General features: G+C 37.8%; 1 protein-coding gene across 1 annotated transcript in view; it reads left to right on the forward strand.

The window, feature by feature from the left end:
• Positions 1-22,723, forward strand: part of LOC111236845 (mitogen-activated protein kinase 1) — a 28,054-nt gene extending 5,331 nt beyond the window's left edge. The window contains exons 2-9 of the mRNA XM_022765716.1: positions 12,917-13,099; positions 14,315-14,504; positions 14,840-14,956; positions 15,516-15,630; positions 16,648-16,779; positions 17,669-17,778; positions 17,987-18,115; positions 21,600-22,723. Of these exons, the coding sequence (XP_022621437.1) occupies positions 12,917-13,099; positions 14,315-14,504; positions 14,840-14,956; positions 15,516-15,630; positions 16,648-16,779; positions 17,669-17,778; positions 17,987-18,103 (964 nt within the window). The 3' untranslated portion in view covers positions 18,104-18,115; positions 21,600-22,723. The remainder of the gene's footprint in view (positions 1-12,916; positions 13,100-14,314; positions 14,505-14,839; positions 14,957-15,515; positions 15,631-16,647; positions 16,780-17,668; positions 17,779-17,986; positions 18,116-21,599) is intronic.
• Positions 22,724-25,986: the final 3,263 nt, after the last annotated feature.

The following is a 25,986-nucleotide window of genomic DNA, read 5'->3' on the forward strand; positions in this document are numbered from 1 at the left end:
CAAGCCTCGGTTGGTTTACGCCGTCTGCTTACACAATCACAAGATACTGTATCACCCTCAGTGACGATATTCAGAATCTGCCGTGGCGTACTCTGCCTTTTCAACCCGCCCACATGAACAGTTAGATCATGGGGGGGGGTTGCTGCTGAAGTGGCTCCTGTTTATAAAAAAAAGTTTTATAACTGAAAACATTGGTGGAAGTTGGCAGGTTGTAAGAGAGAGAACAATGGGATGGCATCTCATTGCTTCTGCTTGGGAACATTTTTTAGTTTGTTAAATGTTGCTGGATCGGTTCATCATTACAATCGATTCTGATATCTCCAGTAACAGAGCTACATTTCCCCAAATTTAACATGTGTGTTCAGCATTGCGTGGAACTCTTTGAAATCCCTGTTATTTAAGGAATCAGGAAGCCAGGAATTTCTGTGCCTCTAAAAACTAAATGAATGTAACTGTTTGGAGGAAATTACAGCTGAACGATCATCTTGTGGTCATTTTGACAGATGCAATATGAGTCAAGATTTTAGTGGTAATGGTACATTTTTGAATTTCATTTTCACTTGGAAAAAAAAAAAGATATAAAAATGATGTGATTTTTGCTGTGGTCTGTGCCAAATAAGCATGTTCCCTCATGTTATTTGTAAACTGACGGGTCCCTATCGCATCAAAAAAACTGCAGCTCCTGCAGTTTGGGTATTGCACTTGGTCATATTGTAGTTTTGATAATATTTCAACTAATTGTTCAGCCCCAGAGAAAATCTCACAGCTGTATTTAACATTGACCGGTTATGTCATGGCTGATACCTGATCTGCTTTTTACGATCATTATTGTTGCAGATAGTGATCCAGTGTATCGGATCGGTGCCTCCCAAGATAATTGACAGAAATGAATGTAGATTTTACTAATATGGATGGCGCCATGTTTACTGTGGGTTTTTAACACATTTAATTTGAGTTGTAATGCAGGTATAAAAAGCAGATTCATGTGAGCAGCACTTTGTCATTCAGCGCTCATAGTTGCAGTAAATCTGACGGGACCTGAACACATCATTAGAACTCAAATCAAGCTTTCTTTTAATTTGAAACCAGTTGGCCTAAAAGGTAAAGTTGTAAAAACTTTGTTTTGTTTTAGTTGTGCAACTAAGAGTTATTTTAATTCTCTTAATCATTCCATTATATTTAGACAATTAATTGTTTTAGAGCTGCAGTTGATTGGAAAATTAACATGAAATTTAAGGAAAAAAAAAAGTTTAAATTGTCTGATTTCAGCTTCTCAAAAACCCAAATGTGGCAAATGATCCATGATAAAACAGAGAAAACCAGCAAATGCTTCGGCCCCGTTTCTGTTTTCTTTACTTATGTGAAAAAAGCATCATGAGATCAAGTTGTTACATAAGTCTGTGCTACAATATATGCACTAAATTTACATTCAGTCTGATAATGAGCATGTGTAGGGTCCAGGCAAAGCTCCTCGGGACATTTTGTTTTGGTTTAATTTTATAATTTAACTAATTTAACTAACTAACTTGATTTAACTTAAATTATCAAAACAAATATTGGTATTGGCCACCACTGATACATTTCATATTCAGTAAACTCATCTTTAGTTAACATTTCATTATAAACTGTGACTTTTAATTAAATGTTGCTGTCACCCGCGTCCTCCTCCTGGTGATTCTGACTCCTTCTAATCTTGATATCGACTCCTTGACCATCCTGATTCTCCGCTGTTGCTGATGCTCCGCTTCATCCTGCCATGAGCCGTCCTCTTGAAACGACACCGTGACGCCCATCTCCATGGCAACCCCTCTGCCTCTGACATCAGTACCACCACTCCACAGCCAATGGGAAAGTGAAGGAGAGAATGAGAGCCTTGACACTCTGAGATCCTGTTGTGCAATTCAGAAGGAGATGTAATTTGTGTAATTTGGGTGATTACGCCTGCCAAGATGAGCACAATGACTTCTGGTTCAACAAGCACGTAAAACATTCACGCACACTGCTGCTTGTTGCATTGAAGCCGATATCCATGTTCATCATCAGGGCCTGACATAATATTTTATTGGTGCACTGTTGCTGCATCTTGGCCCCTTGCTGCATCCATTTCTCAGGAAATCTAATCCAAGTGAGCACAAACCCTTCTGAATAAGTTACACACAGTTGTGTCTGTGTCTGTGTCTGTGAGGGGGAAACGATGTGATTGAATGCAAAGTAAAATTTGCATAAGCGGTCAGACGGCTTTGATGATATCTCTTGGTCTCATTTTAATGTCACAGTATGCTTGCAGAAGTTGAGGTTGCATTTACATCTGCACACACACACACACACACACACACACATAGATGAAGTCGTGCTGGACACGAAGCAAAAATTATAAAGTTATTACATCACTGACAAACTCAGGGAGGACCTTCCTCTTTTGTGCATGTTTTCCTGTCGCTGCAACTTTTGTCGAATGTTAAAGTGCTGAAAAGACGAGCAGCATAAGTGCATACATGCACATTTGCAACATTGAAACAGGTTCTCTGTCTTTTTCTTTGAAATACCAAGGGTCTTATCACCTCTGTAGCTTAAAACATTCATGGTTATGTTTAGGTCGTTCATGGACAGTAAGCAAACGGATGTGGTTGATTTTCTTGCAGGGTTGTAGTGAAAGTAAACAGTTGTAGAATTCTTCTCTCGATCTTTTACATCATGCTACACATCAGTTATTTTCATCTGTCATTTTTTTTTAATTTAGTCTTTGAAATGACCAAAAATATCCAAGGTGACACCTTCAGAAGTCTTGTTTTTTCATCCAACAGTCCAAACCCCAACATATTTAATTTAAAATAATATAAAAACAGAAAAATTGCAACTGTTCACATTGAAAAGCTCGAATCTGAGAGAAATGTTATTAAACAACTCTAATGAAAAGGTGCAATAAAATAAGATTGTTAATTGACTGGTCTATAAAATGTCAGAAAACTTTTTGCAATTTCCTAAAACCCAAGGTGATGTCTTCAAATGTCTTGTTTGTCCAATCAGTCTAAAACCAAAAGATAATTAATTTGCTGTCACATAAGACAAAGAAAAGCAGCATATTCTCACAATTATGAAGCTTAAACCAGTTAGTGTTTGGTATTTTAGCTAGAAAAAATGACTTAAACAATGAATTAATTGTAAAAATAGTTGATTCATTTTCTCTTAATCAGTCAATTGTTAAATTGACTACTTGTTTCAGTTGGTGTAAAGTTTAATTTTTGTTGAGGAGATGACAGTGTGACGCTAATCCAACAAGAAACATCTCGCATCGGTCAGATTAAATTCTCATTTATGGAGAGGGACTGTAAATTGTCGGTTGCACAATACTATTAAAAAGTCTTGTCCTATCAGCTCTTGTGTTAATTGTTCATCCTCATTCAGGGATACGAGAGAGTGCGTCATTTAATAGGCAGAATTTTGATGTATGCAAAATAACACCACGTGAATCTGGTTGAATGCAGAGACTCGGCTGGCGATGGAATCTATGACCTTGCTGATAACGAGCTCAAACAGAGATAGCGAGGTTCAAGTGTTTGGTTAGCACTGGAAGTTACAAAGCAGTTACACAGTATATGGGAGCGGCAGCGTGCTTATAGGCAGAGGAATAAAGGAAAGAAAAAAGATAAGTGCTTTTTCTAGGAGGGCTGCTGTACTTAGACAGTGCTGTATTCACAGTGTTTGTCTCTGTGTGGGCTACACTGCTTTCAACACTGGTGCACCTGAGTCAGCAAACCTGTGTTTACCTTTAATACTCTCAGTAAACTGGGTGGTTATTGAGCAGTGTATCGGATGGAGTTGACATGCGTTTTAAGGTTTGCACAAAGGGGCCATTTCTTTTAATGTCAGTGAGGTTCTCTGTAATCAGTATGTCATTCAGCTAAGTTTACTTTAGGGTTTCAGGTAAATTAACTGCATAAATTCAATCTGATGCTATGCTAGTTGCTGCGATAACGGATTCAAACCTAAGATATGGACAGAATAAGGACAAATGTGAATTTCTAAGCATTAGTTTTCACATCTGTATTTAGTGCTATTTGTTCTTGTGCTGTCTGTTTTAAGCCTGTTGTGTAACCTAGCTGCTATCTGAAGAAACAACAACTGCTGTCATGGCAAACAGGGTTGATAAAGCACAGATCTGCTCATAAGAGTCGGTGTAAGAATGAGGCGCTAAGACAACGCCAACAGGGAAATTTACATATTTATATGTGGCTTACCACTTTAGTGATGCAACTAACTATTATTTTTATTGATTAATCTGCTGATTATTTATTGGTATAATTGAATTTATTTTTAATTTGTTGATTTTTCAACACTTGCAGATTGCAGCATTTCCATTTACTAATCTAGTGTGACACCAAGTAACTCACATCTCCGATTATGCAACATGTTTTAAGGGCAGCTTGTCATATTTGTACTTTTACTTTCTGTGTAATCACATCATGATATTCTAATGATACAGTCATGATTTTTTTTCGGGCTACACCCAACGTTTTGTCTGACCAATAGAGTCCAAAATCCATAGTTACTCAGTTTATCATTATTTATCACAAAGAAAAGCAGCGAATCCTCATATTTGAGAAGCTGGAAATATTTTACATTTTGATTAAAATAATTATTTGATTGTCAATTTAGTGACAGATTAATTTTCTCTCAATTGACTAATGTATTACTTGACTAATCTCACATTTGAGAAACTATTTCCAGCTTCCCAAATGTGAGGATTTGATGGTTTCCTTTGTCATATATGATAGTAAACTAAATAAATTTGGGCTTGGACTTGTGGTTTTTAAAATTCAGGCTGAAACAAATCACTATTTTCATGGTCTATTAATCTGCTGATTATCTTATTGTTTAATATTATCCTTACTGGGTTAGTTTTTTGGTCTTTAAAACATTACAAAATAGTAAAAAACTACAATTAAGGTCAGAATTTTCCAGAGCGCAAAGTTAAGTTTTCTATATACAGGTATTGATGTAAGTAATTTAAATATCATGTCAGGTTTCATCATGCAGCCAAGATGGGTAAGCCGTCCAGATCTTGACACATCTGAAGATCCGTTTCGTAGCAGATGACGGCTCCTGAAGTATATTCTTGCAGAGGTGGACATAATAAACAGCAAAAGATGTATGCACTTTAATGAAATAAAACATTAACCCTAGTGTGAGTTGGATGCTGCCCTGTGACAAAATACTACATACGACAGCGAGGATCTATAAAGAGTAACATCAAACATCAATGCATGTTGTGTGCACAGTGCAAGGAGGGAAAAGTTGCTTCCTCAAATTCACTTCCTCAGAGTTTCTTCAGTCTGTGAAGGTTTCAGAAAGTCTCAAAGCACTGAAGTAAGTTTCATGTAAAACGAAAACAAAGCCTTAAAAGTTATTACAAAGTCCGTCTCAAATCTGGTCTTTTGCCTGTTGTAGGCAGTAATATTAGATATAAAATATTTGGTTATGTGATTATATGCTGTCAGGAGATGTAACACCTACTGTAAGACTACAAGTGAGATCGTTATGACTGGGTTTTGTAACTCTTTTCTGTGGAGTCTCACTGCTGCCGCTGCAGCAGCTGGGAAGCTTTAAATTTTATTCTACATTGTATTAAAAGGATCTTAAGAGTCTAAAATTTAACCCGATGAACCCTACAGGAGCCCTGTGAAGTGAAACAAATGGATTTGTGTAGTTGTGCAGTTTTCTAGTGAAGGCAGGAAAAGAAAAAAGTAGCAACCGCATCAAGGCAACATTTGAATAATGTAAAAAGTGTCCATTGTATGTTGCTGTGGAGCTTATTTGAATACGCATTCTGCAGACGGCGGGTTTCCAGTCCATCGCAGAGCTAAAATATCACAGAGCTCATCTTGTCAAACAGCCATACAAGGTTTGATCGTAATGTTCTTGTAATCACAAACACCTCACAGTCAACTGGTTATAGCGGTTAGTATGCACAGTAACAGGATGTGTATTGTGATGATAAAAAGACACAGATAAATCCTTAAGGGACCAAACATGAAAAGCAGAATTTATTTACATCTTGAGTATGTGCTCAAATTGTGATTTTGTTTGTTTTTTTTTTTTTTTACTTGGCTTAACACCTCTGTGATAAAAAATCTTTCTTTGTTCTGCTTAAAGCTAATAAGGCGATATTGGTTGAACACACAACAACGGAAACCTCTTAGTGATAGAAAGTGATTTATGTCAGCTCTGAGAAAGATTTAACTAATTGATCTTTGTGCAGAAATAGAATATGGATGAAGTATAACAGAATATATGTCGAAGCAAATGAAATGTAGAATAAGTACGAGAAAAAATAAATCAGTTTACATAGTAAAATCAGTGAGTCTGGGATTAAAATCATGTCAAGTGGATTACTGGTAGGGAAATATGGGGAAGAAACAATATAAATGTAAGGGTAAGGTTACATAATGCAGCTTACATTTGAAATGGCAGTTTTTCATCATCATTTAATCATTTGGTCGATAGAATATCTAAAAAATAGTAGAAAATAGCCCAATAGTTTCTCAGAGCACAAAGTGATGTTTTCAGTTGTCTTGTTTTGTCTGACCAATGGTCCAAAATTTGTTGATATTTAGTTCACAATGGTAACAGAACAGAAAGTACCAAAACTTCCAATGTAAAAGTTTGAAAGACATGCAATTTGTTCGAATAAATTTGAATCTCTAACCGTTGATGGCGTTCTCGCCTTCTGCTGACAGGTGGCATACTGAAGCTGAGTATGCTGAATAGTTGTCAGTCAGACGAATGGACTTTGTGGGCAGATTTGTTGTTGGAGGTTAAGACGGCTGCTTTATACAGAGTCGACAAAGTTGTGATTGTCTTGCTCAGGACAGCTTTGCTCGCTAGTGTCCTCCATTGTTGTAGCAAACAACGCAACATTACTAGCTTGATTGGCCATAGATCAAGCCGACAGTGTAATTTAAGAGCATCCTTTGCTGGGTGACTAGACTGTAAACTGTCAAATATTCGATTTTTTCCCCCACATTCGAATGAATGTTCGAATTTCGAATAAAAAGTGACAGCCCTAGATGTTGTAGATACGTTTCCTGACAATTGACCCATCTAATTGAATATAAGATTATGAATCAAAGTGAAACACAAAGAAAGAGCTACCATACTACTACTATTTTCATTTCATGCACATTTCAATCATTCAACTTTGTAGGTCATTTTTTTAAAAATAAAAAATACCTAATATTTGGATTTTAAGTCCTCAAATGTGAGAATGTGCTGATTTCTTTGTCTTGCATGGTATTAAACTGAATGTCTTGGGCTGCTCTCAGACAAAACAAGCAAACACTGTCTGGAAAATTGTATGTGGATGTGATTTGCATGATAAATTAATTATATACTGTTGTGAAAAAAAAAAATCTTAAATTTGACTTCGTGAACCCTGCAGAAATCCTGAAACAGCAAAATGCAGAGAGCCTCTAAAATCCTGCAGTACCACTGCTTAATGCAACAGACAAACAGCCTTACTGCACACTAGGCTGTGTGTTGTTTGAAGCCTGTCCTTCTAACCTGACACTCTGATTTCTTTGCAAACCATTGGACTCTGCGATGTCTGTCTAGTTGGTGCATGGACGTCATATCTGCTCTTTCTCTGTACGTGTTGCCCTAAAGCACAGTGAGCTTTTCCCCTTCTTCCTTCAACCCAACCCCGTGAACACTGTCATGGTAACAGCCCTATTGCATAACACAGCGGCTGCAGTGTCAAGCCTTGTATTTCCATCTCCTTGGAAACAGAGCCCCCCTCCTCTCTTTCTTCACTCCCCCCCCCCTCCACGCTCCTTCCTGGGCACTGAGCATGCTCAGAAAACAATGCAGAAGCAGAGGAAACAGGGAAGTAATCTCAGTATATTCTGTTCAATATGCTGTTGCACAGAAGAGACCACAGTACAGCTCTCTTCATCAGAGCATCTTTATCACTGAAAATATGTCATTTAAATTACAATCTGTGACACTAATACATTTACTGAAGGTGCCTTCAAAAGTGTGACATAGGGTTTCTGTAGCTAGATTTACAATATAATAATAATAATGATGATAAGTGCTACATGAATAAACCAAAGTATAAAGGACTTTAGAAAAACAAAATGCATAAAAAAAAAGAAAAACATACATTTCCCAAATTAATTTTGAAGGCATGAACCAAACCAACCTTGCTTTAAAACTTAAATGTAGCACACACATGCAGATAAGTTTAGAAAAGGTTATAAAAAGGCTTACTATAAAAGTATAATTTCACAAGTACTATACAAGACAAAATGCAATTCAAAAGAAGTTACTCAACACGTCAATGAAAATGTTTCAGAAGCAAATTAAAAGATACTACAGCTAATTAGTCGATTGACAGATAATTGTTTCACATGTGAAGGCGGGACTTTTCACTTTTTCTGACATTTTCTAGACAAAACAAATGATCGATTAGTCTAGAAAATATTCTGCACATTAATCGATAATGAAAATACTTGTCAGTTGGAGCGCTGGAGGACACTGATTTTTGCAAGTAATTTATCTGAAGTTACCAAGAAGTCTGAAGACAGGACTATACACCTATTTTTGTAGTAGTGTTGCTTTTTATTTATCATGCAAATCTGGCCCCAACAAGTTAAGTTAATAAGTTAACATCTACAGATAACTCGTTTTGTGCAGCCAAAAATCTTGCGCTTGTTACAAAAAGTATTCACATTTGAAAAGGCGGAAGCAGTGAATTTTGGGCATTTCTGCTTGTTTTTGGTGGATTCATTTTCTCCTGATTTGACTAATTGGTTCATCTCTACCTTCGTCCAAGCATCAGCGTGTTGCATGCAACCTCTTAAGTATAGCAACAAAACATAAGTAGTCCTTTGCCTGCTTCCTTACACGGGGGCATTACAGTCGGCTGTGTGAGACGGGTGCCGCCGTCAGCTGAATGTGAGTGTTCAGCCAGAAATTTACATCAGTAACGAAACCACGATCAAAGTCATCGCTTTTATTTCAAAAGTCCTGAGTCTCTGAGAGCAGCAGCCTCAGAAATGAAAGTCCAGTGATAAGGCTGACACTCTCCCAGTACACTGATACTATACACTCAACTCGGTGTACTTTGTACTTCCTCAAAACGTTCCTTGTGTTACATGTCTGGACAAACTAACAAGGAACTGAAGGGCTTGCCTCAGTAAACATGGTGAAATGTAGTGTGAACAAAGATTGTCCTCACTTCTCTCTGCACTAAACGGAGCCACTGACGTCGATTTTCATTACCTCCCGTACCACCGACTTGCAAGTGTGACGATTCTGCAGCAAATGAGACAGTTACACAACATATGCACATTTTTGTGAGACTGTAGGCAGCATGTTTAGTTCATTTTTAAATTACATTACATTAATGAATGGGTTATGAATATGGCTCCAGCTATCATTCACCTGTGAATTATTTTGAATTTTTGAATCATTATTTTGAATCATAGGGTTAATAGTTTAACAGTTGGGGAAAAAAGGTCTGTAATAACACAATAAAAACTGCCTGTTAACATTTCACCAAGCCTCAGGAACCTAAAGACACCATCACTTTGGCTAACAAAGAGTATAACCCATTATAGGCTGATGTTTTTTCATTCCAACACATTATTGTAGTTTGAATACTTATTTTTGTCCTACATTCTCAATTTCAATAGAAACTGAATATGATAGCATTGTAAAGACATTTTCCTTGTGACTTTATATCATGCGTGAGAAAATATTGTGCTGTGTCAAATGCTGGTGGAGGCTGCACCATTGACTGTGAGGATACAGTATGTCTGTGCCAAACTGGCTCTGTCCTGGATCAGACTTCAGCTTTGAATACACGAGGGTATCTACTGGTGTAGAACAGTTACATGGAGAACTGTTTCCTCCCACACACACACACACACACACACACTCACTCCCACTCCCTCTCCCACTCCCTCTCCCTCTCCTCTCACACAAGTGGAAAGGAAGGTCACTCATATTTCCCTCGCAGAAGGCTGGCACACTTGTGTTTACATTTCATTCCCTACACCCTTCATCACTATAGCAACTCATTTTCTTATTTTGTCATACTGTGTGGGTGCTGTTCAGTCATTTCTGTTGTTTGTAATGTGCAGAAATAAGGCCATGCATGTAAATGATGAATCTGGAGAACTTAAGGAAACCATTAATAATGCAAGTTTTCTCAATTTGTCATCCTGCAGTTACAGCTGTGTTGGGCAATTTTGGTTTTTATGATGGCAGCAAAGTTGCAACAGTTTGAGGTAGAGATCCAGAACGTCTTGGGAAGCTGGCAACAGTCATTTGCATTTGTTGGCGGTGGTTGGACAGTTGGACTTGGTTTTGATGTGTCATTTCCTGTGCACTGAAGACGTCTGGCCAGTTTGTGAATCCAGAAGCAGAATATAAATTGTCATTTCTTGTGACAGACTTGAAAATAGGTGGACTTCTGTAACCATAAAAAAAAAAAAACCCAAAATTATATGAACGTATTAAGTTGCTGAATTTGAAGGCAACACCCATACAGCTTTTCATTCTTGTTTCATCTTTTTGGGAAACAATACTGACACGACAGGTTTTTGGAGTTAAAGTTGGCGTGCAAGCTGCAGGTTTATACCCTAGTGTGGGAATTGAAAATATCTCAGGCTGAGGGAGCATGAGAAAGTTGAAACAGCGAGTGGAAAGAGCCTGAAATTCAACAGTGTGTAGACATGTCTGTGCCTGGAATGATTTCTATAGTGTGGAGGAGGTGTCTCATTACAGGCAGCGCCAAGATTTTAAAGTGGAAGTGAACAATTAGCCCTCTGGGTGTAGACGCACTCAGACAATCAGTCAGACATTTTTTTTTTTTTTTTTTTTTTTTACACATTTTTTATAACAATAACTTTTTGTTGTTTTTTTTGTTTTTTTTTAATATCATTTTGCTCGGAATCATGATTATCGTCATAATGTGTCCTAACCCTCAAAACACACCTGAACCTGCCGGCCGCTAGAGACATGGTAGCACAATGTCAATCAACTGAAAACATGCAGAGTAAACAAAACACATTTTAGCACTTGATGATGCTTCACCTCTTTAAAGAAAAGACCTGCAGGCAAAAACCTACCCTGATTCACAGCACATTTTTCTCCCCTTTATGTTTTTATGCTGGTATTTTTTTCCTGTTTACATCTCATCTCACCTTTTTCTAGCTAATGGCCGAAATGTCTCCTCATGAAAGATTTAGTGAGTATTAAGAGCAAATATGTTTTTATTGAGTCTGAATATTGTTAGTAAACCATCCGATTTTTTCTTTTTATATCCAACACTTGCATTATGAGAAAAAAAATCATTTTAGCACTATATTTGACACCAGTCTCCACTTTGAAAAACCAGACATTGACAGTAAATCACCTCTGTTGTGAAGTTATGCGTGATATGAAAGGCACATTCCTCCTAAGCTTTGTGCATTAACTTATTGACCCTTCTCTGGGTCTGGCTTTATTGTGAGATCTGCCAGACCCAGGAACCCCATGCATGCAAACATGCTTCACCATTTCCTGTTTACATTGCACTTTTCTTTATTGGATTTCAGATGCCAGTATAGCAGAATGGGGCTGAGCTGCCTGCTTACATTCACACTCGCTCTATCATATGAATCGTTACATTATGGGCAATGTTGAAAGGAATATTAGCGCACACACTTTGCACACAGTGACAGGTTTCGTTTGCGAGGCTGTGTAGCATGTACATACAGAAGTGCCAAATTCATGCAACTCTGGTCATTAAAATCCTGGAGTTTGGCAATTTATTAATAACTAAATTTAAAGTAGTGAAGTTGTGAAGAGCTGTGGCATGGCGTGATCATATGCAATTTCACTGCATCCTCTCAGCAGGGCACAATCACTCTGACCTGCCGTATTATAGACCTGCTCGGTAGCGGCCTGAAACACACTGAGCTGTGTGTCATCGAGCTAAACTAACGGCTGTGGCCATTATCTTCTTTTATCTGACAGATACTTGCAGCAGCCTCACTGTTCTAATGGTATTGCTTATGCATACATTTCCTGCTGTTATTACATCACATTCAGAGCTTTCCACTGGTAAACCACAGGACGGAAACAGCATTTGTCACCAAGGTTAATACCTGACAATCACTGTTCAATAAAACCTGGTCTGCACAGCAAAATATGAGTTGGATTTTTCATTTCAAAGGATGAACTCAGTGTTTCCCCTAAATACATTTTCCAGCAGCAGACCACAGCTGAAATCATATTAATCTTGTACCTTGTGTAAACTCACTCTACACATTTTAATCTGCGTTTTAGCACAACCAGAACCTGCAACTTGTACCCTCACAATGTTTGGATCAGTTGACTGTCCACAAAGTGTAAAATTGAACTCTGAAAAGCAGCCAAGCAAAACTTTCTGTCATGCCAGAACTCTAGGAGTCAGTTTGTTGATCGATCAGGTGATTAATCAGATGTTATGATCCCGCTCAAACTGCATGTGCAAAACAATAAGATAAAATTTATTACAAGTGTCTGTCAACATCATGGATAGGATTCCTATACACATGCTTTTTTGTTTAACCAGAAACAGCCGTTCCACCACTAACAGACTCGATTGACAAAAGCAGTAATTTTACCTGGTGAATCATGTGGGTTGCTGGTCAGCTGCTGCAGTTGCTGGGTGTAGCGTTCTCCCTCAATACTGCTCCGATTCTAAAGATTTTTATCAATCATTTACATCCCAAAACAAAAAAATAAGGACCCGGTTAAAAAAAATCCCAAAGTTATCTTTTCAGCAAAACTATTTCTGTTTCAAAGGTGGCGACCCAAGTTTGAATAACGTCCTGTTCCTTCTACAGTGGTTTCTAATTGCTGCCTTTTTGTTTTTTTAATTCAGCTCTGCCTATGACCGGGACAACAAGATCCGTGTGGCCATTAAGAAGATCAGCCCTTTTGAGCACCAGACGTACTGTCAGCGCACCCTGAGAGAGATCAAAATCCTTCTGCGCTTCAAACATGAGAACATCATTGGAATCAATGACATTATCCGCACACCGACCATCGACCAGATGAAGGACGTGTATCCTTTCACATACAGGTTGTAAAGTTTGTCGTGTGCCTGCAGCTGAGTTTATAACCTTCAGGTTGGGGCTTGATGGTATTTATATTTGAAGTTGACAGTGTGTTAAGATATTCGTATTTGTCAGGAGTTTGAAATGATTTCTTTGTTTTATCAGTGAGGTTTGTCTTAGTCTCCAGTGTTTGTAGTTGAATAGGGGTTTTCAGTTGTATTTTATTGCATAATAGCCACCTGTCATCGTATATTTGGCAGAGACGCTCTTCGCTGTAGCCCAGCAGCAACAGTAGCAAAGTGCTCGGGTCCATAGTCACTGTCAGTTTCATAATGCAGTTTAACACAATGTCTTACCTAAAACAAAACGGACACAGCTACTCAGCTTATAGCTTCCTGTATGCCACATAACACGAGCATTCATCCAAACACCAAAACAAAAACCTTTGCATGTAGAAATCTTTCTTTTACAGAAATGAGCTTCTGGGTCCTTGTTAAACAACTTGTGGTGAAAGAGCTTATTTAGGGAAGTTGTAGATACAACATCAGTATGTTGTTGCTATAAGAACACCAACTCATTTAACCACAATGACAACTCTGGGACTTTGATATTGTACTGAATTGGGAAGTTACCCAAAATACCAATCATCATCATCATCATCATCATCAACAACAACAACAACAACAAAATCAAAATGTCTGAGCTACAGGATGCAAGGTTTTTCATTGTCTTTGCCTGCTCCAGGAAGCATAAATATAGTTTGTACACAGGCACTGGGCAATATCACCAAAAATCAATATTATTGTTAACTGAAAAATTTGCTGGCACATAATAACGATTAGTTTCATTATCGATCATTCTTCAGTTTATTTTATATATAGTTTATTAGTCTGTAAAATGGTAAAAGATAAAAATAAAAAATTGTGAAAAATAGCACTCACAAGTTCTCAGAGTTCATGTCGATGTCTTCAGTTTGCTGTTAATGATTTGATAGATGATATCTTATTAAATGCAGCTGTGCACAAGGTTTTTCATCCTCTCAGTGGAGCTTATATTCAGTCCTCATTGTTAAAATAAACAGAAAATAATGGATTATGACTTTGTTGACTAATCTGGACAGGATTAAGTTCTGTATTGCCTCCTGTAAATTGCCTCTATATTATGAGGAATGTGGTTTCCGCTATATTAAAGTCAAAAGAGTTCTTTAACCAGGAACTGTGCAGATATATTGTCCAGGATCTCATGGAGACAGACCTGTACAAGCTCCTGAAGACTCAGCACCTGAGCAACGACCACATCTGCTACTTCCTCTACCAGATCCTACGAGGGCTCAAGTACATCCACTCTGCCAACGTCCTGCACCGCGACCTGAAGCCTTCCAACCTTCTGCTCAACACCACCTGTGATCTCAAGGTAGTGTCTCAAACAGATTTCCCAAATCTAGTCTTCCTTGGTGTAGAAAGACCTTTTTATTTTGGTGTCCTATAATGGTCTAATTACTTCCAAGGAACACACTGCATTGCACTATTTTCTGTCTGTGAAGTATTGTTATTAATAAAAAAGGATTAGTTAACTTACGCAATGCTCAAACACACATTTCATTACATGTGTTACTGACCCTCACGTTTGAGGAGGAAAGCATGAAAACTGATACATTACAGATCAATATTATCATGACAAATACAAACCTGATCACGTGTCCTCTAGTGTTGCAGCTGTTCACTGTGTCGTCTCTCACCTCTCTGCAGATCTGTGACTTCGGTTTGGCTCGTGTGGCCGATCCCGACCACGATCACACTGGTTTCCTCACAGAGTATGTAGCCACTCGTTGGTACCGAGCACCTGAGATCATGCTCAACTCCAAGGTGAGCGCCCTCACCTGCCGTGACGTGTTGACATGTCAACAGTCGGGGATGAAAGGATGAGTTGAAAACGCTTGTTTTTGTTTCTTTGTTTGTTTTGCCACTCGAGTATTTTCACACGAGGACGATCTGATCTGTTTTCGGTTCACTCCTCAGTCCTGTATTTTAATTTAATGTTGGGGAAACGTGGACTATACAGGCGCAGTGTGTTTTTCTTGTTTGTCGTCACGTCAGAGAATACAAACAAGAAAAACACGCTGCACCTGTATGTTAGATGTGTCTTGTATTTGATATCAGGTTACATTACAATGCTCCTACATTTTTAATGCTAATTTAAATCTTAACTTTAGCTTTGAATCCTGCAGATCATCGAACACAGTTCAACAGTTAGGAGAGTGAGACACTAACACCAGAATAAAGGCTTTATTGTTCCTGCTACTTAATAATGTTACTTAATCCTGTTTGCATTCATCTGATTCTTTGTTAATGTCCACCAATTTATATTAAATTGACTTTATACACACTGTGGTCATGACTGTGTCTTTGTGCCCCTCCCTCTCAGGGCTACACCAAGTCCATAGACATCTGGTCAGTAGGTTGCATCCTGGCTGAGATGTTGTCCAACAGGCCAATCTTTCCTGGGAAGCACTACTTGGATCAGCTTAACCACATTTTGGGTAATTATTCTGTCACTGGTACTGTAGTACTATCCTTTAATTAATCAGCTTCAACCGATTTTTGACATTTATTAGTCAAAATGTTTGATTTTTCTTGATATGATTTGTCAATTTGTTAGTTTAATCTGCTGATCATTTTCTCAATTAATCAATTAATGTTTACTATAAAGTATGGTCAGGGTTATTATAGGTGTAGGACTCTGAAAAACAGCGATCCTTGTATTTGAAGATGTGATACCATCCCTCCTTCGGCGTTTTAAGAGACTTAAACGATTAATAAATGATCAAAACATAACATTCAGTCCGGTGTCATTTGTGTTAAAGCTCAAAGTAACAAACACCTGAACTTCAACTGGTTTTTATCTTTTTATTATCAAACCTGCCATCATTGGTGTCGTTGGTGTGAACCGGTGTTTTTAAATAAGAACAATATATTTTCACAAAAAGTACAGGTTTATTCCAGTCATTCTGAATTTATTCATTGTAAAAGCAGAATACATTATTTTTTCCATAATAATAATTATATTCTGAATCACTGATATTAGTTGAGTGTTTGCTATTAGATATAGTTATTTACTTTGAAATATAGTGTTTATGTAGCTTAATGGTAAAAATCAGCTAATCTGGATAATAGATATTTAAAATAAGTATATCACAATAGTTGTGGTATATTTTAACAACTTCATGTTTTACTTTAAATTGAGACAAATGCAGTGTCAGTGTAGTTTGCATAAAAGATTTGACAACTTTCGACTTGAGCTAAAATTTCACACTCTCTGTCAGTAGCAGCAGCTTCCTGGTTCTAGTCCACAGATACTGTAGCTGTTAATTTGCATTTACCAAGTTGTACTTTTTGTGTCTTGGTGCTAGACCACATGTTGCTTCTCCCATCTGTCTTTTTTTTCTGTTGTAATTTTTGCTCAACAAAACGTCCTCACATAACTGAGAACTTCTTGAGAATTAGTGTCTTTCATTTAGAGCTGTGCACTCAGAAAGTATTTCTTCTTTGTCCCTCAGGGATCCTGGGTTCTCCCTCTCAGGAGGATCTCAACTGCATCATCAACATTAAGGCCAGGAACTATCTGTTGTCGCTGCCTTTGCGCTGCAAAGTGCCGTGGAACCGCCTCTTCCCCAACGCTGATCCAAAAGGTCAGAAGCCTGGACAACAACACAATTCCTGCTTATTTGTAGAACATCATGAAAGTTTCTGAGGTGATACTCAACCTATCTGCAGGCCTCGAAAAGTCTTAACGTCAGATATAAAATGTTTTTGTAAGTGACTGTGCTCTGTCAAGAGACGTTAAACACCTGTAACCTAAAGGTGGGATTGCTGCAGCGGTGGGTTGTGCACACAGGAGGCTGGAGTTTCAGTCAGCATCGGCTCGTAATGGGAAAAGGTTGATGTTAGCAAAACTTAAATTAACATATCCACATATCGTTTTAACTGATTAATCCTTCCATCCATTTTTTTTGCCACATATCTTGGTCCAGGACACATTCATTTAATTAATTATATCATTAGAAATTATTGTTATACACTGCTGAGAAGAACTGATAAAATGTGATATAATTCTCGACCTTATTGTCCCCATCATACTTGGACATTCTGGCCAGTATGATTGTGGGGGAAAAAAAAGCATTAGATTTAATTCATGTGGTATTAAATAAAACTCTTAAAGTCTCAAATTGAACTGTGTGAGCTCTGCAGGCTGCAGACAGGGGAGGGGTCGACTCTGCTAACCAACTTCCTGAGGGAATTCCTGCACAAAATATCACTTTATATCCACAGGCCAACAGTGAAAGAATGTAGGAAAGGATAGGGACATTCCAAGTGATGAAGGAAATGGGTGAATATGAATAAGTCAAATGAGTCAAATGCTTTGAGTTCTAGTGAGAGTGAATCTTGGACAGGAAGGAGGTGCAACTAAAAATATGTGGATTTAATCCCTAATAGTTTGGTATCTTGCAGGAATATTAGATTTCAAATCAGTAATTTGTCAGTATTCACATTCTTGCTGTTGTGTTTTTTGTGCTGAAGCTCTGGACCTGTTGGATAAGATGTTGACCTTTAACCCTCACAAGAGGATCGAGGTGGAGGAGGCCCTGGCGCACCCTTACCTGGAGCAATATTACGACCCCACAGATGAGGTGAGACGGTGACGTTGGCCTGTTACATGTCAGCTTGTGCTAAACAGGCCTGTTCTGTGTTTATCCAGATATGTCATGTTTTATACTTTCTAATGCTACAAAAGAATCTCTGAACGGTTCAGTTCAGAACAGTTTGTTTTAGTGGTGATCAAGCTCAAGTCTCCACTGTACGTTTACGTCCACATGTCTTCTCTGCCGCCCCGTGCAGCCTGTTGCTGAGGCTCCGTTTAAGTTTGACATGGAGCTGGACGACCTACCCAAAGAGACACTGAAGGAGCTCATCTTTGAAGAAACTGCGCGTTTCCAACCCGGCTTTAGGTCCTAACATCTCGCACAGGTAAGTCCTCATCACTGCAGTCCACAGTCTCGAACCTGAACACGAACATAAACCCGGAGAGGGACGGTGTTCAGAGCTACAGGTACGGAACAATATCGCCGTTACCAGCACCGATGTTTTGAAACAGACGAGTTTCCAAGGTCGGAAAGATCAGGGAGATCCGCGTCGCAGTCAGATGTTCCCGCCTCCGCTGCTTTAAAAACACAGAGGAGTTGAGAGTCCATCATGAAAACTGCTTTACACTATAATGTTCCAAGTTAATGGTGTTATTGCAGCTTTAAAATCTAATCTTAAATTTGACAACAACACTTAAGAGCTGAAGTAAGGACCTCACAGATACAGATTTAAATTTAGCTTGTGTAGAGAGTGAAGCAGAGGTACTTCACAAGGGCAACACCACTTTAAAACATTGTCTATCTGAACTGGCAGTTTAAAGGTACATAAACAAGTATAAGTCTGTGTTATCGCTGCCTGTTTGTATTCAAAGCAAAACCTGAAACAGGTGCCTGTATTCAGATATTTAAAGTTGTAGCTGAGCCTCTGGAGGCAGGACTGACCTCTAACTTTGAGAACAACATATCCAAAGATAAATGTAAGCCTTGAGGTGACGCGCTTCCTTTAGAAACTGACTTGTTCAAGGAAATTTAAACGATAAAAAATGTATGTGAAAACCCTTGAAGACACAGTTTTATGGCACTTGAATGTTAAACACACGAATATCCTTGATTTGGAGGATTTCCACCAAACCACCGCGTTTTATTTCAGAATGGATTCAGTTGTTCAGTTTGTTTAGAGAGACAGATTGTACCTCAATGCTGTTTTGTTTGTTTTCTACCATCTGAGCTGTGTCAAGTACAGAAAGCTGGCTTCCAATGTCATATGCCATATTTATAATCTTATTTACTAAATTTGATAAAATATCATGGTTTAAATGAAGTGTTTCTCAAACTGTCTGTGAGTGACCACTAGCAAGTAGTGTTTATGTTGTTTTCAATATTGAATCAAATCATATTTAAACTCAAACATAATTTTTTGAACTGGCTGTTTTCGCCCGTTTACACTCTGTGTTTTTATGATTTTACGTCAGAAATGATCAGATTGACATTTGAAAGGAAATGCGGATGAAGTTTATGGTTAATCTGCCCTGGGATTGCGCTAAATAATCGGTGTCTCTAAATAATCGGAGTCTCTACCATAGTAATGTTTTTGCATTGTAATTCTTTATTCAAGGGATGAGCAGTTTCCCTGCCTTTATACTAAGTACAATTAGCTGCTGTGAGTTAGCGTGCTGTTAGACGAATATGAATCCTATAAGAAACATATTCATCTGATTGTAAGTGAAGATTCTTAATGCAGTTTCGGAGAGAGCGGAGGGTTAAAATATTGAATGTAAACACAAAATATCACTATTCTGTAGAGATAATTTTTTACACTATACTGTAGGTCTGAACAATCAATACTGGTCAAAACCTTTTGAAAACAAATACTGTTGAATATATCACACGCGTTCCCTCCTGATCACTGCGAAACGCCAGCTGCTCCCTCACACGACCCTTGTTGTGATAATAACTATCAGCCTCTCGTCTGCTTTTGTCTCGGCGTATGTAATTGCTGTGTTTGCTGGCTGCTGCATTGTGATGCATAACATGAGTCCGCTGGAAGGGCCTGAATTAGAGCAGCACGAAGTAAATCAGATCGCTCTCTTTTAAAGTGTATTCTTCACGTCATCATAATAACTTACTTCAGTATCTGTAACTCTTGTTAACAGAGCTTTAACTTCATAAATTACTAAAGAGGTTGCAGCTGCAGTAACATGTTAATTAATATAATCCAGGTGAGTTGATAAATGTCTCATTAATGGGATCAAAGCAGAAGCCAAAGTTAATGGGAGGTTTATTAGATAAGATAATTATAAGATAATATTATATGTGTTTAATAATTGAGAATGGGAATTTTTACAAGTATTAATTGGTTTAATTAAGAAAAAATTTAAATAAGAATTTTTGTTAAGTTGCAGTGATGTTTCCTCAGTAATAAACATATAGCTGAATAAACGCCTCTTAACGTGTTTGAACTGAATGTTCAAGCTTCACACAGATAAAATGTGTGGCTGAGCTGTTGTACTGGATTGCATGACACTGCACAAAAAAGGGTTCGGGTTTTGTTTTGTATTTTGTTTATTTTGAATATTGGACAGGAAACAGAAAACATGCAAGAGTGATATTCAGTTTCCATCCAGACACAACAGCATGAATTTGAATTTGTCCCAAAGCAAATGTAAAATCTCTCAGAAACTATCTATACTCTAATGATTATCAGCTGCAAAACAAAACATATTGTGTATACAGTATACAACAAAACTGAGTACACCCCAGTGCAAAATCCTTAAGGACCAGTGTGAAGGATTTAGTGGCATCTAGTGGTGAGGTCGCAGATTGCAACCAACTGAACACTCGATTACGTCGCCACTCCTTTTCTAAGCATGTGGAAGAAGCTGCGGTGGCCGTCAGGGAACGTGAATACGTTGGAGACCCTCTGTCCGTCCTGGGCCACTGTAGAAACATGACGGTCTAACGTGTCAGGCTCTGTGGAAGAGGTCCTGCTCATTCGAAGCTAACGAGAACGCAACAGTTCTTAGTTTCAGGTGATTATACACTAATGAAATCATAATTATGAATATTATATTCAGTTTCTGTCAATAGATCCCCCTACACAGTGATCTTTTAAATGATACAAAATCGTTGCATCTTAAGATAATTGTATTTAACTTGACGTGTTGAACATTTGATCTTATGTATAATACAAACAGACGGGTTAGATAGACTACATTGAAAATACGGTTCCCAAGCTACAACCTCATTGCAACAGAAGTGAGAACACCTGTGTTGCAGTGGTCACAGGTGTTGGAGAGATGACGCATATAGATTGACACTATGAATTAAAAGTTTTTAAACCCAAATACTGAATGAAAAGACGACAAAGATCAAAGAGTTTTTAAAGGAGGAAAGAAAAGTGAAAACTATGAAATCCAGTAATTCACCTTGTGGAATAATTTTTAAAGTGGAAACAAGAGCAGCTGAAAAGAATCTTCTGTAAAGAACGGCAGAGCATTTCTCTACAGATTTTTACAAGGCTGGAATCATCCATGCCCAGAGGATCAAATCTGTCCTCAAAAATAAAAACCAATGTGCAAAATATTTAAAATAAATAATTGAATGGAATCTCACTAATGAAGGTTGTACTGACTTTTGTTGCCATTGGGTCTTAAATATGAACTTTTGATCGCAGTTTAATTAGTCAAACATTTCTGTTTTTCAAATTAAGTGTCTTTGGCTAAAAACAGATAACAGTGTATTAAGTGCACAGGATGTTTAATCAGTGATATTGATCAGGGTTGCACTCAGTCTCGTTGTAACTGTCACTATATCAATGACTATGACATTAAATAGCTCTTCACACACGTCACTGTTTCTTCTCCCTCCAGATTGCTCTGTGGACTGGCTTCTGCGTTGCCACTGCTCCTCCCCGCCTCCACACTGTTGCTGTGACTTTTGTTTTGTTTTTGCTTTTCTTTTTTTTTTTTCCCCCCTCTCCTATTGTCCGCATCACCTGGATTCCTTGGGTCTCACTCGTCAAGTCCACTTTGCTCAGGAATGGCGTCAGGAATCAATCAATCAATCAATCGTTCTCTGTCCCTTTTTCTTTTTCTCTTTTCTCTCTCTCTCCCTCTCTCTCTCTCTCTCTCTCTCTCTCTCCCTCTCCCCTCGGAGGTGAAGAGTAGGGGGGGGAGGGGGTGTCACATCACAGCTTTTACAGTTTTGGGGGTGGTTTTTGTGTTTGAAGCCAAGATAAACAATTTTTTTGTGTGTCTCAAAGGCGTGTGGCTCTGGCTAATCCTATTCAAGACATTTTGATGTCAGTGATAGACTCGCTGTTGTGGTTTCTTTTTTGGTGCAACTGTCGTGGTTATAACTCTGCCTACATTGCACAAACAACAGTATATTACTTCTAAGAATCATTAAAAACAAAAGGTCTTTTGAATTTTCTAACCTTAGTTGCACTGTTACAAGGGATATCTCTTCTCTTTTTTTCTCTCTTTATGTCTTTGGAAGAAAGGAAAAAACCCGAATGAAATTAACTGATTTATGCAATGAAATCACATAATCATCCAGAGACTTTGCAGGCCACAAGCCATCACTTTTGGTGTTGACAAGGATCAATATTTTATCAACGACCTTGTATTTAAATCCTTAAAACACTCACACAGAAGGCCCAAATGCAAATATATACATATACATATAAATATATATATATATATAGCCTAAAGAGTCTTAAGATATTTTAATGCCAAGAGTGACGATAGAAGGGGAATCAAATGAATTTATAACCTTTTTTTTCTTATTATTAAAAACATTGAAAAAGAAACGCCCGTTTTCATTTCTCATTGGCTTCAGTAAGATGTCAGTTTGTGTGTAAATGCACCAAGTTACAAGGTGCGTTGGGAAGTTTCACCGTCAATTTCTGCCTTAGCCGTGAGAAACTAAAGCAAAAGTCAGTTTATTCCACACAAGTCTGTATGTACAGTCTGATATTTTTCATATGGGGGGGGGGGGGGGGGGGGGGGGGGGAGATATGCTCGCGTCAGGAAATAAGAACTTCACACAGAACACACTCGTTTCGTCTGGAAGAGTTATTGTGCCTCCCTTTTCGTCCTGTTTCGTGTCTTCTTTCTGTCTTTTTTTTTTTCTCTTCGGTCTCTTTCTCTCTCTCTCTCTCTCTCTCTCTCTCTCTCTCGCGCCTTGTTAGAATAATACTGTGCCCTTTGCATGACTGTTATAAGCTCTGTATACAAAGACGACGATGTTAAGTGCCACACAAGCCGGGCAGATCTGCAGGGAGAGCGCCCAGGCTCTTTCTGTTCTACCTTTTGTGGTATATCACACCTCCCAGACACATGGTGCTTTATGTCCGGTTTCTTTCTTTCTTTCTTTTTTGCCTCAGCGTTGTCTTCATTTGTTTGTTTTTTTTGTTTGTTTTTTTTGTCTCCATTGTCATTTATTTCTACAGGTTTCAATTGTGCATGCTAAGACGTCTTGTCGTGGTTGCAAATAGGAGAATAACCATATATCTGTATTTATACCAATCACAAAAAAACACAAAACATGTTGTTTCCTGAACCTGAAAATGGGATCCAGGCACGATACAGATGAAATGATACTTAAACATAACCAACCATGTTCTCCATTCAGTCCTTTTTAACTGTTTTTTTTTGTTTGTTTTTTTTGCTTTGATTGCACATTTTCACACTGATAACAGTCAGCAGTGTCAGTACCAGCAGACAACTGCAGTATAAATAAAAAAATGAAAATAAATAAATCCAGAACTGCAGCAGAAATCAAGACCATATTTTCACTTCTCGTCAGTAACTGCTGATTAAAGACTGTTGAATTTGAAGATTTTATTTCAAGTGAAAGGAATTATGACTTTAAAGATTATATTTGTAGAAGCAGTGAGGTTTCATCCACCAACGTTAATGTCACTTCGTTTGAGTCGCGCTGCAGCGTCTCATTTCATTTTGTTTACAAGTGAGCCTCAAATCTGTTCAGTGTCGTGGTGCACCTACAGTACTGCAACTTCAAAACAAAAGCTCATTTGGAAATGTCTGAGTGACCTAATGAATGAAACAGTAGTTTTACTTACGACACTAAAGCATCTCGAAGTAGATTAAAGTCAAAATCTACCTGAACGGATTCTTCAGGAGTCTGACTCTGCTGGCACTTAAAGTAAGAAATTAGAGATTTAAATCTAAAAAGAGACAGTTTCAGAACCGTTGAGCTGCTTTGGCTTATTTTTCATTCTTTCTGACGTATATAGTCTGTGACTCAAGTATTGGGACAAGCTGTAAACTCATGATTTTTATTTTATTTTTTTTTATGTTTCTATCGGGGATGAGTTGATTCTTATTCTACATTTACACAAGTGTCAAAAGCAGGTTTGAGTTTCTCTGAGGGCAGAGCTGCTCCGGTCAAATGAAATCACAGTGGACAGAGCCAAAGAAGCAGTTTTAATTTGTCATTTCGGCTGTTGGTGATGCGCTGACTTAGAGGCAGTAGACTTCTACATTACTGCAGCCAGGTGGTAAGTTCAACCACCGGAGGTCAGCAAAAACAAGTTTTACTTATCTATCTTGTCAGTCTTTGACTTCCGCTTAATCTGTCATTAGTAAATACCCTCCTGACCTGAGATGACAAATGTAATGCTTTGTTTTACATGTTAATTCTTAGGATGTTTTCTGGAAATAACTTTGTAATTTGGTCCTAATTGTAGGTAAATTAGAGACAGTGTTCAATAGACGACAACAAATGATTATTTAAATCTTCATATAAACTGTCAATTATTTTAGTGATCATGGTTTGGTCTAGAGAAAATCTAAGATCTTTCAAATAACTATATTAATTTTTTATCCCAACAACAGTCCCAAACCAAGATGTTAAGTTTTTTATTATCCGTCCATCAACTAATCAATTAATCAACTAGTCAATGTTAAATTGGTTTACTTCCAATAAATTGATTCCAATTAATTTCTAAGATAGCTTAACCTTGGGAGTCTGAAAATCAGTGACTGCTTTTAAATTTTAATGAAAACAAAAACATTCCAGGAAGCTTTCAAGAAAATATTATAAAATAACCTGTAAAAATAAAGTTTCAAAAAACTGAAATTTTCAACCAGTGTTCCCTCTTTGCTGAGGCCAAAAAAAAAAAGGTTTTGTTGGTTCCGTCCACAGAGATTTAACTCATCTGATGACATTTAAATATATATGACAAAAGCTCCATTGCAGAAATGACCGTTTTTGCACTCACAAATTTCGCCTGCACAGACATGAGGTAAAGACCCATCTGTCCCAGTACTCCTCCTCACACTCGCTGTACACACCCGTGTGTCACACAGTTATTAAATGCACTTGCTTCTACAGTAGTTGGGATGGGACTTGTAATCCGAGGTGCCTGCCGGGACTTGACTTGCCTGTAGATAGTCTTTTTTTTTTTTTTTTTTGGGGGGGGGGGGGGGGGTTCAGTGAGAACATTAAGGGCACTGGAAAACCTTACTGGTATTAGTTGTATAAAAAAAAAAAAAAGCTTCTGCTGAGTTCTTTGTGCAACCTGTCTGTTTGTGCCTTTTTTGATAGTCTTGATATCCAAGATTTGATGTGCAGCTTTTGTTTAGTCGGGAATCCGTTGTAATCGCAGTATACGCTCTTAAAAATGAACACAATCAAGTCTGGGGGGTGGGAGGGGTCACGGGTGGGCATCCTTATCTTTCAGTTATGTAAATTTTGAAGAGATTTGTTGCCACAGCTGTGTGATTTGTGACTGTATTGAAAAGATGAAAAGCAAACATTTATATTTTTTGCATTACCCTTTTTCCTTGAGCCTTTTTTTTTTTCTTTTTTTGATGTTTTTGTGCAGATATTTTTATTGTAAAATGAATGTTATGTTTCTATCAGACACTAATCTCGTTTGAGTTGTCTCCAGTGGAACTACTTCACTCTGTATGTTTTGATCAGTATAAACCTTTAATTGTGTAGTTAACATTTCTGAAAGAGAAAAAAAACAAGATCCTTGGTTGTATTTCAAAGGTTTCTGTTTGACCTGCCATAGAAATTGTTTGAATTGATCAGTCAGTTTTATTTTGCTGTTGTGTGAAGGATTTGACTTGAACGAAGCATTTCTTTGCTGTTATTAAAGACTGACTGCCACTTTGAAAAATCTGTTTTTTTTTTTTTGTTTCTTTTTTCTTTTTTGCAACTCTGCCAAGACATTTAAATAGACGTTCATTAAAAACACTGTACCTTCATTAACATCTCTGTGAA

This window comes from Seriola dumerili, unplaced genomic scaffold (assembly GCF_002260705.1).
Source record: "Seriola dumerili isolate Sdu_G_001 unplaced genomic scaffold, Sdu_1.0 BDQW01000733.1, whole genome shotgun sequence".
Lineage (NCBI taxonomy): Eukaryota > Metazoa > Chordata > Actinopteri > Carangiformes > Carangidae > Seriola > Seriola dumerili.